This window comes from Idiotropiscis lumnitzeri, chromosome 8 (genome assembly GCF_059441095.1).
Source record: "Idiotropiscis lumnitzeri isolate Australia: NSW breed Sydney's pygmy pipehorse chromosome 8, RoL_Ilum_1.0, whole genome shotgun sequence".
Taxonomy (NCBI): domain Eukaryota; kingdom Metazoa; phylum Chordata; class Actinopteri; order Syngnathiformes; family Syngnathidae; genus Idiotropiscis; species Idiotropiscis lumnitzeri.
The window spans coordinates 11,916,639-11,930,009 of NC_142398.1; the positions used below are offsets into that span (position 1 = coordinate 11,916,639).

The 13,371-nt window shown below is 42.9% G+C and overlaps 1 protein-coding gene across 7 annotated transcripts in view; it reads left to right on the forward strand.

Annotated features, from left to right (window-relative positions):
- The window catches only part of myh10 (myosin, heavy chain 10, non-muscle), a 35,973-nt gene extending 26,260 nt beyond the window's left edge, over positions 1-9,713 (forward strand). For all 7 annotated transcript variants that reach the window (XM_088302609.1, XM_088302613.1, XM_088302611.1 and 4 more), the window contains 22 exons: positions 56-187; positions 292-498; positions 579-716; positions 828-951; positions 1,350-1,521; positions 2,801-3,013; positions 3,111-3,255; positions 3,378-3,584; positions 3,667-3,771; positions 4,192-4,344; positions 4,427-4,675; positions 4,770-4,982; positions 6,046-6,258; positions 6,329-6,490; positions 6,571-6,699; positions 6,889-6,977; positions 7,046-7,169; positions 7,417-7,506; positions 7,586-7,704; positions 7,784-7,892; positions 8,077-8,249; positions 9,406-9,713. In XM_088302609.1, coding sequence (XP_088158735.1) covers positions 56-187; positions 292-498; positions 579-716; positions 828-951; positions 1,350-1,521; positions 2,801-3,013; positions 3,111-3,255; positions 3,378-3,584; positions 3,667-3,771; positions 4,192-4,344; positions 4,427-4,675; positions 4,770-4,982; positions 6,046-6,258; positions 6,329-6,490; positions 6,571-6,699; positions 6,889-6,977; positions 7,046-7,169; positions 7,417-7,506; positions 7,586-7,704; positions 7,784-7,892; positions 8,077-8,249; positions 9,406-9,547 — 3,408 coding nt within the window. In that variant the 3' untranslated portion in view covers positions 9,548-9,713. The remainder of the gene's footprint in view (positions 1-55; positions 188-291; positions 499-578; positions 717-827; positions 952-1,349; positions 1,522-2,800; positions 3,014-3,110; positions 3,256-3,377; positions 3,585-3,666; positions 3,772-4,191; positions 4,345-4,426; positions 4,676-4,769; positions 4,983-6,045; positions 6,259-6,328; positions 6,491-6,570; positions 6,700-6,888; positions 6,978-7,045; positions 7,170-7,416; positions 7,507-7,585; positions 7,705-7,783; positions 7,893-8,076; positions 8,250-9,405) is intronic.
- Positions 9,714-13,371: the final 3,658 nt, after the last annotated feature.

The following is a 13,371-nucleotide window of genomic DNA, read 5'->3' on the forward strand; positions in this document are numbered from 1 at the left end:
TACAGCACATAGTGCAACACTACATTTTACACCAACATCTTTTGTCCCCTATCAGGTGAAGCCTCTTCTACAGGTCACCAGGCAGGAGGAGGAGATGCAAGCCAAAGATGAGGAGCTGGTCAAGGTGAAGGAGAGACAGCTGATGGTGGAGAATGATCTTGTGGAGATGGAAAGGAAACACCAACAGGTTGACATGAACAAAATCCAAATTTGTGCCAATCTATTGTTTTTTTTTTTTTTTTAGTTTTTTTTTTTAAATAGCAAGAAATTCAACAAATTTCCTCTGTGCAGCTCGTGGAGGAGAAGACCATTCTAGCAGAGCAGCTCCAGGCAGAAACGGAGCTGTTTGCAGAGGCTGAAGAGATGAGAGCTCGTCTGGCCTCCAGGAAGCAAGAGCTCGAGGAGATCCTCCACGACCTCGAGTCTCGTGTGGAGGAAGAGGAGGAGAGGAACCAGAGTCTGCAGAATGAAAAGAAGAAGATGCAGTCGCATGTTCAGGTTTGCGTTTTTTGTGAGAGATAAGCCTTGATACGTTTGTAGTTGAATTGGTACTGATCTTCATTTTGTCCCGGGCGCAGGACCTTGAGGAACAGCTCGATGAGGAGGAAGCCGCACGACAAAAGCTTCAGCTTGACAAAGTGACGGCGGAAGCAAAGATCAAGAAATTGGAAGAAGACATTGTGTTGCTCGAGGACCAAAATACCAAATTCCACAAGGTAAGAGGTCAATTTCTAATGGGAAATTTATGGCAGGGGGCTTTTTAAGCTTAAATAGGTCAAAAGACTAAAAGCCCAGTCTAAATAATGCTCTATTTTTGTACCTGACAGGAGAAGAAGCTGCTGGAGGACCGGATCAACGAAGCAACCACAATGCTGACAGAAGAAGAAGAGAAAGCAAAGAACCTTGGCAAGCTCAAGAACAAACAGGAGATGATGATGGTGGATCTGGAGGGTAAGAGAGCATTTTCTCAATTTTGGAAATGTCCGACATTTAGTCATAATAATTTGTGCGGTTTTTTTTTTTCATTAAGAAAATAGAATTGTGAGGAACATAACAATGAACTAGAACAGAGGCAGATGTCAATAAGTAAGGTAAATAAGGACAGAAAACAAGATAGCGGGATTGAGCAGCTGGAGGAGGGACGAGAGAACAATGAGTACAACATCTGACAAATTACCAACAGTAGTAGTCTTATGAAGAGAGCTGCAACGTGTATACTAGTACGCTCCCAGCCATACTGCTGATAAGGCGCAGATTTGTCTTGTCAAGCTGTGTTTACATTATTTAAAACTTGTATATCTAACTACATTCCACGTATCATATGATAAATATTCATTGTATTCCTACAGAGCGTCTGAAAAAGGAAGAGAAAACACGTCAAGAGCTGGAGAAGGCAAAACGCAAGCTGGATGCTGAGACGACAGACCTTCAAGACCAGATTGCCGAACTTCAGGCACAGATTGAGGAATTGAAAATCCAGTTGGCCAAGAAAGAAGAGGAGCTGCAGGCTTCTTTGGCCAGGTATAAGTGCATTTAGACCCATTCACTGCCGACTCTCATAATGTATTAAAATGCATATTTGGCATTGATAGCCGTCAATGGCAGTGAAAGGATACACACCAGTATAACGCAAAATAAGAGTTTTAGTTTTGTATCGTGCTGGGCTGAACATTGGGATTACTTTTTCCTTCTTAATATTGTCACCTAATAAGATAAACAGAACCTCTTCAAAACATTGCTCCATCCAACATACATCCCTAAAAATCTATGTTCAGTTTTTGTTTTTGTATTATTCTACTTGTTATATTTAAAGCTGCAGATAAAATGAATCAGGTCAATCATGTGGCACCCCTTGATGTTTAGTGACTTTCCACTTCCCATGTTTTACTACCACACACATCCTCTTCCCTGTGGTGTGTAGTCCATATCCATGGCAACCACACTGCAGAGTGCTGAGCCACCATCAAGGCCTCAAATAGACGTGACAACAAAGACAGCGGTGAGATAAATACTGAGCGTGTCAACTGAGCGCATGCTGTTCTTTATCAGCTAGGGTGCACTGAGCTCACACACACACGTGCAAAACGCAAAGAGAAATTGATTCTAACGCAGGTGCTCACTCACTGACTGCACACCATAGCATTAGGTTACAAATACATTGGAATAAATTATTTGAAATACCTGCTTCTTGTTTGAACTAACCATGAAGCACATCCATCCTCAAAGGGGCCTTCCTTAAGTCTTCATTAGGGTTTATGGCCGAGCTTGAGCCTATCTCAGCTGACTTTGAAAAGTGGGGAACTCCCTGGACTGGTTGTCAGTCAATCTCAGTACACATAGACAAAGCATTCACATCTATGGACAACTTCCACCCAGAGTAGTTGGAGAAAACCCAAGCAAGCCTTCTGTTATGTTATCCCCCAACACGCAAACTCCACACATGCCGCAACTCAAACTTAAAACTGTGAGGCAGATGTGCAAACCATTATTTCAACATTGCTGACCCCTTTCTGAAGCTAAATTCCCTCATTATTTCAAGATGAAATGCAATATTGTCAAGACAACCAAGCAGTCTTCCTTTGAGACATGAACCAAAGTGAATGTTTGTCCTCCTGCCTGTAAGAATAAAAACATGTTGAACTTAATACAGTAATCATGACATTATGAGATATTCACTGGAATGATGTCAGTTAAGGATTGGTAAAATGTGTGGCGCAGTCATTGAGAAAAACCTGCATAAATGAGAATGCTTGATTGTTTAAACTATCAACCCAACGTGCCCTTGAACTTCTCCTCTCAGGACTGACGAGGAGACAGCACAGAAGAACAATGCCCTCAAGCAGATCCGGGAGCTGCAAGCCCAACTGGCTGAGCTCCAGGAGGATTTGGAGTCCGAGAAGATGTGCCGAAGTAAAGCTGAAAAACTCAAGAGGGACCTCAGCGAGGAGCTTGAGGCTCTGAAGACAGAGCTGGAGGACACGCTGGACACCACCGCCGCCCAGCAGGAGCTCAGGTGCTCAGTTTATGCTGCTGAACCATACGAGGAAGAAGGAAGCGCAAAATCCTGTTTATCTTTCTAACATTATTTTCCCCCCATATTCTAACACAAGAACCAAGCGAGAGCAAGAAGTTGCTGAGCTGAAGAAAGCAATTGATGAGGAGAGTAAAAACCATGAGGCCCAGATCCAGGAAATGAGGCAGAGGCATTCCACTGCGCTGGAAGAACTGTCTGAACAACTGGACCAGGCTAAGAGAGTGAGTCTTCTCATTAGATGGCTACAACGTCAGTAGTCATCTAGAGATGGACTGTCAGCAAACAAGACACAGCTATTTTGTTTCTCAGTCGTAACATCACTCAAACATTTGCTTTGATGCAGTTCAAGTCCAATTTGGAAAAGAACAAGCAGTGTCTGGAAAACGACAACAAAGAGTTGGTCTGCGAGGTGAAGATTCTGCAGCAGACCAAGACAGAGTCAGAACACAAGAGGAAGAAGCTGGAGTCCTTGATGCAGGAGTTTGCGGCCAGAACCACTGAGGTGGAGCGAGCTAAGGGAGAGATGGCCGACCGTTCCCACAAACTCCAGGTAGACTTTGCCAACAACAAGATTTTCATTGTATACTGTCGCTAGATATATTTTGTTGACTTGAATTGATGTCCTCCTCTAGTTGGAGCTGGACAACGTGTCAGCCTTGTTGGAGGACGCAGAGAAGAAGGGCATCAAACTGACCAAGGATGCTGACAACCTGGGAAGCCAGCTGCAAGATGCGCATGTATGATAATACTGCAAGCAAAGTGCACCACATATTGCTGGCATCGGGCAGAATCCTCACATCCAAAACCATCACTCTTCAAGAAATTAAAATATGGAATGCGCCTCGAGACATTAGCATTGCATTGTCCAAGAGAGAACGCCGTTTTCAACACTTATAACTGGTCAATTATTTGTTAAAATTACCTCAAAATACAGCAACCAAGTTAAGACAGAGCTGAATATTGAATTATTCAAATTAATGGTCATTATAAGGGGACCGGACTTTGATGGCAGAAATATTAAAAATAACATTACACATTAGTATTTTCAGAGTTATGCAAACAGGATCGAGATGTCACACCCAGCAAATAGATTCACAGTGCAGCCAGCCAACATTTCCATTTGGCATTAAGCATGTTTTTGTGGCTGTGTGATGCAGGAGTTACTGCAGGAGGAGACTCGCCAGAAGCTGAACCTGGGCAGTCGAGTGCGTCAGCTGGAGGAGGAGAAGAACACCTTGCTGGAGCAGCAAGAGGAGGAGGAGGAGGCTCGACGTAACTTGGAAAAACAGCTGCAGACGTCCCAGGCTCAGGTATGAGGTGGAGCTTATCAGCTTAGAGAACTTTTCCAGCATGTGATTGTTGTGCGTAGCGAATACTCTTCACTTCCTATAGCTGCTCGAGACCAAGAAGAAGCTCGAGGAGGATGTTGGAGCCATGGATGGCCTGGAAGAGGTGAAGCGAAAACTCCAGAAAGACGTAGAGCTGAGCAGCCAGCGTCTGGAGGAGAAGGCCATGGCCCTGGACAAGATGGAGAAAACCAAAAACCGACTGCAGCAGGAACTGGACGACCTGACGGTGGACCTGGACCACCAGAGGCAGATAGTCTCCAACCTGGAAAAGAAGCAGAAGAAGTTTGACCAGGTTGTCACAATCACTTTTTCCATTTCCATGAAATAAACAGTCCTGCTTTGTCAATGCTTGAATGTGACGGCCATGTTTCACTTGTGTGCGACAGATGCTGGCTGAGGAGAAGACCGTGTCGGCTCGGTACGCCGAGGAGCGTGACCGTGCGGAGGCCGAAGCCAGGGAGAAGGAGACCAAGGCCCTGTCCATGGCCAGAGCTCTGGAGGAGGCGCTGGAGGCCAAGGAGGAGCTGGAGAGGTTCAACAAACAGCTCCGTGCAGAAATGGAGGACCTGATGAGCTCAAAGGATGACGTGGGAAAGAATGTAAGAAAAACATGAAATGGAATGGATTGCTTTTTATACTAGTTCTCAACTGTCAGAATATGTTGCTCCCTATTTCATGTCGGGAGGCAAGTAAAGAAAATAAGTGTGCGGTGTGTACGTAAAAGAACCATTTGCTGAAATTTCTTGTCCTCACTGGTAATGCAAATACAGGGAGTTCATGAATCTCTAACATTTCTTACGCTATCACTTAAAAATGACACTTAATCCTTAAATCCTTTGGCTGCTCCAAAGTCTTAGAAATGTGATTGAACCAGCTGACTAGAAAATGAATGTTTTATAGTGTTGAATATAGATAAACTTTAAAAAAAAAAATGCTGATTTACTGTTTGCTGAAAGTATTTTAATTATTGTGCTATAATATTGAGCACCTCCTTGCAGTTGCATTTTTTTTCAAGAGAGGTCTTGAATTTCATAAAACAGGCTTTAAATTGTCTCTAAAAGTCTTAAAAGGGATGTCGATTCCAAAAAGTCTTTGCAATATAATGTTCTGTGCGCCTCCACTAGTCTAAACACGGCATTCTAATAAGTACGACGTTTGTTGAATATGAGTTAAGCAGCAAAACTGACCTTTAGCTATCTTCTACTTCTGCCAACTGAAAATGATAACACAGTCGCTCGGGTAACGACCAATCACGGCTCACGTGTTTCATGAAGCTTAGCCGTGATTGGTCGTCATCTGAGCCCTGAGCAACTGTGATGTCATTTTCAGTCAACAGCTAGCAGCACCTGAGATGTGCAAAAACGGGAGGATTTTACTGCTTAACTCATATTCCACAAGCGCAATATTAATCAGAATGCAGTGTTTCGACTCGGGGGCCTGCAATAAACGTATTATTGCAAAGAATTTTGGGGGATCGACTTCCACTTTAAATTTGGCTTTCTTAAGCCTGGCAGTTTTCGGAACTAATTGAATTTACAGCATATGCTGTAACTTGTAATATTTATGCTTATCACAGTAATAGGACATTAAAATCAACAACTTCTTAAAACTTAAAAGTTGTTCTTGGCAATCCCTAAAAAGTGTGTCTGTTTCTGCTCACAGGTCCACGAGTTGGAGAAGTCCAAGCGTACGCTAGAGCAACAAGTGGAGGAGATGCGGACTCAGCTGGAGGAGCTGGAGGATGAACTACAGGCCACCGAGGACGCCAAATTGCGCCTCGAGGTCAACATGCAGGCCATGAAGGCCCAGTTTGATAGAGATTTGCAGGCCAGAGATGAGCAGGGCGATGAGAAAAAGAGGGCGCTGGTCAAGCAGGTTGGTCTTTCTAACTTTTGCATTTGCATTAAGACAAAGATATGAGTTCAGCAAGATGTGCTGCGCTCAGGTGCGCGAAATGGAGGCTGAGTTGGAAGACGAGAGGAAGCAGAGGACGTTTGCTGTAGCCTCCAAGAAGAAACTGGAGATGGACCTCAACGAGCTGGAGGGACAAATAGAAGCAGCCAACAAAGGTCGGGATGAGGCCATGAAACAACTGAAGAAGCTGCAGGTACGCATAACGCCACGAGTCCGCCACCTCTTTTCCTTGGCCATCTCGGTCTCACCACAGTGTTCATCCGCTTTTCTTAGGCTCAGATGAAAGATTATCAGAGGGAGCTGGAGGAGGCGCGAGCCTCCAGGGATGAAATCTTTACCCAGTCCAAAGAAAACGAGAAGAAACTCAAGAGCCTTGAAGCTGAAATCTTACAACTGCAAGAGGTGAGTGAGCAACTGCAAAGCCAGCCGCCGAAACTGCTTGACCAAGAGTCAGTTTAGCGCTTGAGACAATGACGACCGTGGACGGAGCCTTTGTGTTGGTTACAACAAGAGCACCAAACAATTGTGAACTGCTCAGTCGCACTTGATAAAAGCTTGGCTGCAACTTGTGATGTGTTAAATGTTTCGCAGGACCACGCGGCATCCGAAAGAGCCCGCCGGCATGCCGAGCAGGAGCGAGACGAACTGGCGGACGAAATCTCCAACAGCACTTCCGGAAAGTCAGTGTGCAGCGTCTCTTTTCCGACAGTTCACAAAGACGGTTTGTTGACATCCGCGCTTTGGTCAGGTCCTTGCTGCTGGATGAAAAGAGGAGGCTGGAGGCTCAAATCGCCCAACTAGAGGAGGAGCTGGAAGAGGAGCAGGGCAATGCGGAACTGCTTAATGAGCGCTACAGAAAAAGCACGCTGCAGGTACTCAGACGTTTGTCTTTGGGACAAGCGATGCGCTCAACAATAAATATAAACAGTTTGTGAATGCTAAAAAAAAAAAAATAATAAAGCATACTTTAAATCTGAAATGAAACCTTCATAGTGGTATTTTCTTATTCTCTATGAAATATATGTGATAAAAGTAATTTAATCAGATAACTGTGTTTAGGACTGAGCACATTTGGAGTTCCACATGTATAACTATGTTGAAACACGACGATTTCTCCAGGTGGAGAGTCTAAGCACGGAGCTGGCCGCCGAGCGCGGTGCCTCCCAAAAGAGTGAGAACGCTCGGCAACAGATGGAGCGTCAGAACAAGGTGCCCCAGACATTTTCCAAACAACCATCATGTCAGATACGTGAGCCTCGCTTGTAAAAATCCTTTTTCTACCACACAGGAGCTGAAGGCCAAGCTCGCAGAGCTGGAAGGCTCGGTCAAGTCCAAGTTCAAGTCTTCCATCACGGCGCTGGAGGCTAAAATTTTGCAGCTGGAGGAACAGCTGGAGCAGGAAACAAAGTGGGTGCTTACATTCTCAAAATACACCGCATAAAGTAAAGCATGAAAGTCTTCTCACCTTTCATCTCGCCATTTTCAGAGAGAGAGCAGCAGCCAATAAGATAGTCCGACGCACGGAGAAGAAGCTGAAGGAGGTGATGATGCAAGTGGAGGACGAGCGGCGTCACGCTGATCAGTACAAGGAACAGGTGAGCGGGGGCGCGGCCGCACCGTCGCGCAACGCTTTCGTGCTGCTTTTTCTTGTTGTGTATTGCAGACAAAATATAGCAACAAGCGAAATAAAAAAAATAGCAAAAGTAACAAATGTTACTCTATAATTTGTCATTCCTATTCAACTTCTATCCGATTGTGGCGTTGCTTCCGTGCGTCCAGATGGACAAAGGGAACTCGCGTATGAAACAGCTGAAGCGTCAGTTGGAGGAGGCGGAGGAGGAGGCCACCAAGGCCAACGCGTCACGCAGGAAGCTACAGAGGGAGCTGGATGACGCTGGCGAGGCCAGTGAGGGCCTCAGCCGCGAGATCAGCAGCCTGAAGAGCAGACTCAGGTGACCCCACCTCAGCACAAACTCGTCAACACCCTTGGGTGGGGGGGGCTTAGGTCACATGACTTGACCCTCACTTCAATCTGGGACTTTCTTAGCTGATGAAAGACTCGACGTTTTGTGTTGTGTAATTCAACTAACCTAGCGTGGTACTGAAAATGGGTTGACGGATTGTTTTTGTTAGCATGTTCAAATGTAGCCATTCGTCTCAGCCATGTTGCCATCTTGTGGCCAAAAATTGGACATCTGAACCAACTGAATGTATGACCCTGGGTCCCACATACAGCTTGCTCAATTCCTTAATCCACCGCACTGAGCGTTTATGTTATCAAGAGACTGAGCGTTAAATGTTAAATATATGTAAAAAAAAAAAAAAAAGAAAAAGTCTTGGCATCGCCCTCACAACGTCGCCATTTCTCGCCGGGGCGATTTCTCTGCTTGTCGTCGGCTCCGGACGGATATATTTTATTTATTGAAGTTAAATGTTAAATGTGCTCAATGACGTTTTAACCAAACTAACATAAAAATATTTTGCAATTGCATACTCAGTCATCTTCAAATGCAACTGAAAGGTTTTGCAACATGTCCTCATGATTGGCTGACGCTCGGAACAATTTTGCAACGTCGTTGATGTAACAGCCAATTAATAATGCAACGTAGTATTACCTCTTGTGGAACAAAAAATGTGTCTGGGCACCAAGCAAGAGCACATCTGCTGACACCATGCTGCTTGAACTTTGTTTTTCATTTCCTAAGTACTTGTGACTAAAATGAGAAGGAAAGTCTGTCACTGAAATGCATGAGTCCAGTCAGTGAATGTGTTGTCATCTTCCGCAAAGGATCAAAAAGTAAGATACTTTTTGTGAGAAAGTAAAGAGTAGAAAGTGTGGATATTTGTTTTCAAATGTAGAGAGTGAAGTAAAAAAAAATGTTTGAAAAGTAAATATTCAAGTACAGAAAAAAAAAAAAAAGCTACTTAAGTAGAGTTACAAAGTATTTGTACTTTCCACCAATGCTGTGGCCCATCTGTCTTTTTCTAAAATCCAACGTGGTCTTTTGGCGCACAACATTTGTTTGCCCCGTCGTGAACAAAGCAGACACATAATCCGTTTGTTCATACTGGAAATCAAGCATTTTGCTTGTTGTGTGTTGCGTTTAGGCGAGGAGGCCCCGTCAGCTTCTCGTCGTCCGGCCGCTCGGGCCACCACAACCTGAACGTGGACGGCGCCTCCGTGGACCGCTCCGACGACGACGCCGACAGCCGCACCAGCGACTTCAACGACATCGCCAATGTGGAGTGAACGATCACGCTCACTCCGACCAGGACTCAGAACAATGCAGGACATGAGCCCGCCATGACCACACCACAGCGGTACCTTGACTTACACGTGACTCAAGTTCTCAACAACTGTTACGAGCAAATATTGGTGGGAGAACTGGAGTGAAAGTCAACATAATTGCCCCACAAATATGTGTATAGATGCCACACGGTGGTGGCAAAGACTTATAAAAGGTAGAATGAACAACATGCATTTAGCATGTACACAATAATGAACCCATGTTACATAAATAACTGTCGAGTCAACTATTAAACACAAACGAGCCACCTTCACATTTGGCTTGTCAATAATATTAGGTAGCGTTCGAGCTCAACGCGCCAGCACAAACTGAGGTGACATCACAAGTGAGCAAACAAATAAGCGCACTAGCACTTTACACAAACAGTATTAAGTGGTTCAGCTCACCTTTGGGCTTTTGCACTCAAATTGTAACAGCAAAGTAGTACGCGGGTCATTAGTGGCTGAGCTGCATTGTACGAGAAGCAAAAAAAAATTCACTTTTTGATGGTGCACAAGGTGCGTACAAGGACGTCTCAATTCTGTCGGAAAACACGAACAATATTTTCAACAGCACCACAATTCCAGCAGATGGTGCCAAAGTAATACGAGAAGTTTAGAGAATAACCGAATGATTGGTTTCCCCCCCAAAAATTAAAAACTAAATCCCTAAGTTTGCAAGTCTTGAATCATGAGTACCATCTATTCAAATAAATGCTGCAGCTGTCTGTACAAGGAAATTGGTGTGCAACTCCAAGTTTGTATTATCAAACAAATGAAAAGTCATTTTAAAAAAAATACACTGAACAAGACTAATTGCAGTATAAGTACAGAGTTGCGCTTGCGGTATTTGTGGCGGTATTTAGCCAAATATCTTTACATTCTATTTTATGTTCCTACTGTACAATACTGTACATTTCTATTTTTCTCATGAGCATACAATTCTTATTAAGATACAAGCAATTTCAGTTCATAGGGTGGCAAGTAATGAATCAAGCTTAAGTCAAGGTACCGCTGTATTATTTTATTATTTTTTAATCTGTAACCCCAGTGTGAAGTGACACCTGCCTCTTTCCTTTGAGGAGAGACATCTAGTCCACAAGAGGCAAACAGAAAATCTGCCTTTTACTCCCAACATCCTTCACATATGTGGGTACAAAGTGCTTTTTGGGAGGCGGGCGGGCTCACACTCTCGTTATCAAGTATGTCAAAAGAAAACAAGCTGACACACAAACTTCCAAGAAACTGAATGCAAAGTGGATGACGGCGCTGTGATGAAAACACAACTGACATGTCAACACGTGACGAGGGAACAGATTGCCAAGCACTGCACAATGACATCAAAATTGAGAGAATAACACGTCACGTGTATTTCAAGGCTTCTTTTTTTTCTCCTTTTTGCAACATTCAAGTCTCACAGTAAGACGAGAAGATCATGGGGAAAAAAAACATATTTACTCTCATGTGGAAAGCCGGTTGGGAATATATTCCTTATCCTTGATATCCAGTAGATCATTCGGAGCAGGAGTAGGACGATTGTCTTCCTAGTGCCTCGAACTACCATATAGAAGTAGTCCTACGAGTATGGCAAAATTGCTAGTAAGGACTAAAAGCATACTAGTACATGGAATTTGAGCTTGAATATTAATTTGGGCTGAATTTTTGAAAAATAATCACAGAGTGATTAACCCCCGCTCAATATTGTGATTGCGCTAATTTTTTTCGAGAAACTCTTCCAGTGTATTGATTAACAAACGCAACCAATTAATGAATCTGTATTACAACGAACATTTTTTAACAAACCTATTTTTATGTTATAGGTTAGGTATACATTTAAAGATAAACCACCTTTTAATATCTAAAACAGCTGCAATCGACTTCAATTAGAGTTAACTTATGAATCACTGTGACTTGTAGTCTTGTAAGCGATCACTCTGACAACTTCATAAGATTCTACCAAATAAGTGTGGTTTATTAAAATGAGTCAGATTACCAAAATAATGCAAACGAATTGGTGGCGTTATCACTTCAACTTTTCATGTTTCATGAAATGATGTGGACGGCACATAAGCACTGAACTTACCTCGACACTTTATAAATAATATACATAAATAGCGTTGTTGATTTGAAAATTGCATTACATACTACACTGCGATGTCGATTTGAATTTAATTCATTGTCCAGCCCTAATATCAAGGAAATCAAATAAATGCTCAACTGGCTTTCCATCATCTCATTTAAAGTGCACATCATCTCCTTCGTGTAAAATGACAAAGATTCAACGTATGTTTCTTTAAAAGTGCCTTAGACACTAAATAAGAACATAAACGGCCGAGGATTCTTGCTCCAAAAGCTAACCCGATGCCATCCGATACTTGTTTTTGTTTTATTGCTGTGCTTCATATCCTAATGGTACAGTACGTGATGACGCGTTACCTCCACGCTTCATCGTACAGTACTTCAACTCATTCTGGCTCCAAGTCTCAAGTTATTATTCTTTAGGATATTTTTCATTTGGTTGGAAGCTTTAACAGCCTCAAGTAGTCGATTAACATCCAGTTATAATGGTGATGATTGTCATTATTATTCAGCAGGCATTCCACTACACTACAGATATTCCCAGTGTCATTTCTTGTATACCTGGATTTCTAGACAGTAATCGGTTTTGCTTTTTTTTTTTTTTAAATAAGGAAAATAAAGCATATTCATTGTAACTCTTTCACTTGTTCTCTCCTTTCACGCGAATATTTACGAAAAATGTTGATAATAATGAGGCTGAGTGTCAGATTTAGGGCGTACAACTAGTTTATTATATCCTTTTTAGTTTTACATGTACCATTTCATCCACACGGTTCCTTTCACAAGAGAATACATCTAGACCCGCCTTTTTCTTTAACGTGTCCTGAAATTTACACATAAAACCTGCAACGTCCCCAAAACGGAAAACATTTTTGAGACTTAGTTTGTAGCTCTAAAAAAACAAAAGCATGAAATAAAAACATGCACATTAAAATATCTCCTATATCGAATATCTTCTATAAATAACTATCTTGGAATTTAGGTGCTCTGTAAGTAACTTTGCAATAGCACATTGTACGAAGTCTGAGCGAATGCACCCATGACACCTGCGTCGATCGTCACAACGTAAGTTGCAATTCTCAATTTAAACACAAGGCCCCAACATCCCCAACACTTACCTCGAGATTGTTTATATTCTTTGCATTTTTTTCCCTTCGTTTTTCCAGTTTCTCAGTCTGTTTGACATTTTGCTTGATGCTCTTGTTTACACACAATTGCACTTCGCATCGCTGACCGATCATCGCAAAGTGAAATGTGGGGTTTGCCAAAAATGGAGCGCACGTTGCGCGTGCGCATTAGTTAATGGGTTGCCAGATCGCGGGCCTTTGGGGAAGTCGGGGCCCAACGCGGCGGCGTAATTGGCATGCAGGCAAGGCCGGCACTAATTGTACGTTATCTTTTTGTTAAAGTAGAATTAGAGCCAAAATGAACAACATTTTAGCACGTTTGGGTTCTTATGAAGTGAACTGATGTACATTCTGTGGTGTTTACGCACAATTTGTTGCTCTTATTGCTGTGCAGTAACATACTGTGTGGAAGAATAATCACATCAAAACCTCACACTACAACAAAAAAAATGCAATATAAATTTAGATACGTACAATGGAGAAATCTGGGATATAAGGAAGCTGCAAAAGTTTCAGCGTGACATTTACAGGTCTGCCATTGGATGGCAAAAGCTTTGTGTTCAACTCGTCAAGCCCAGATTT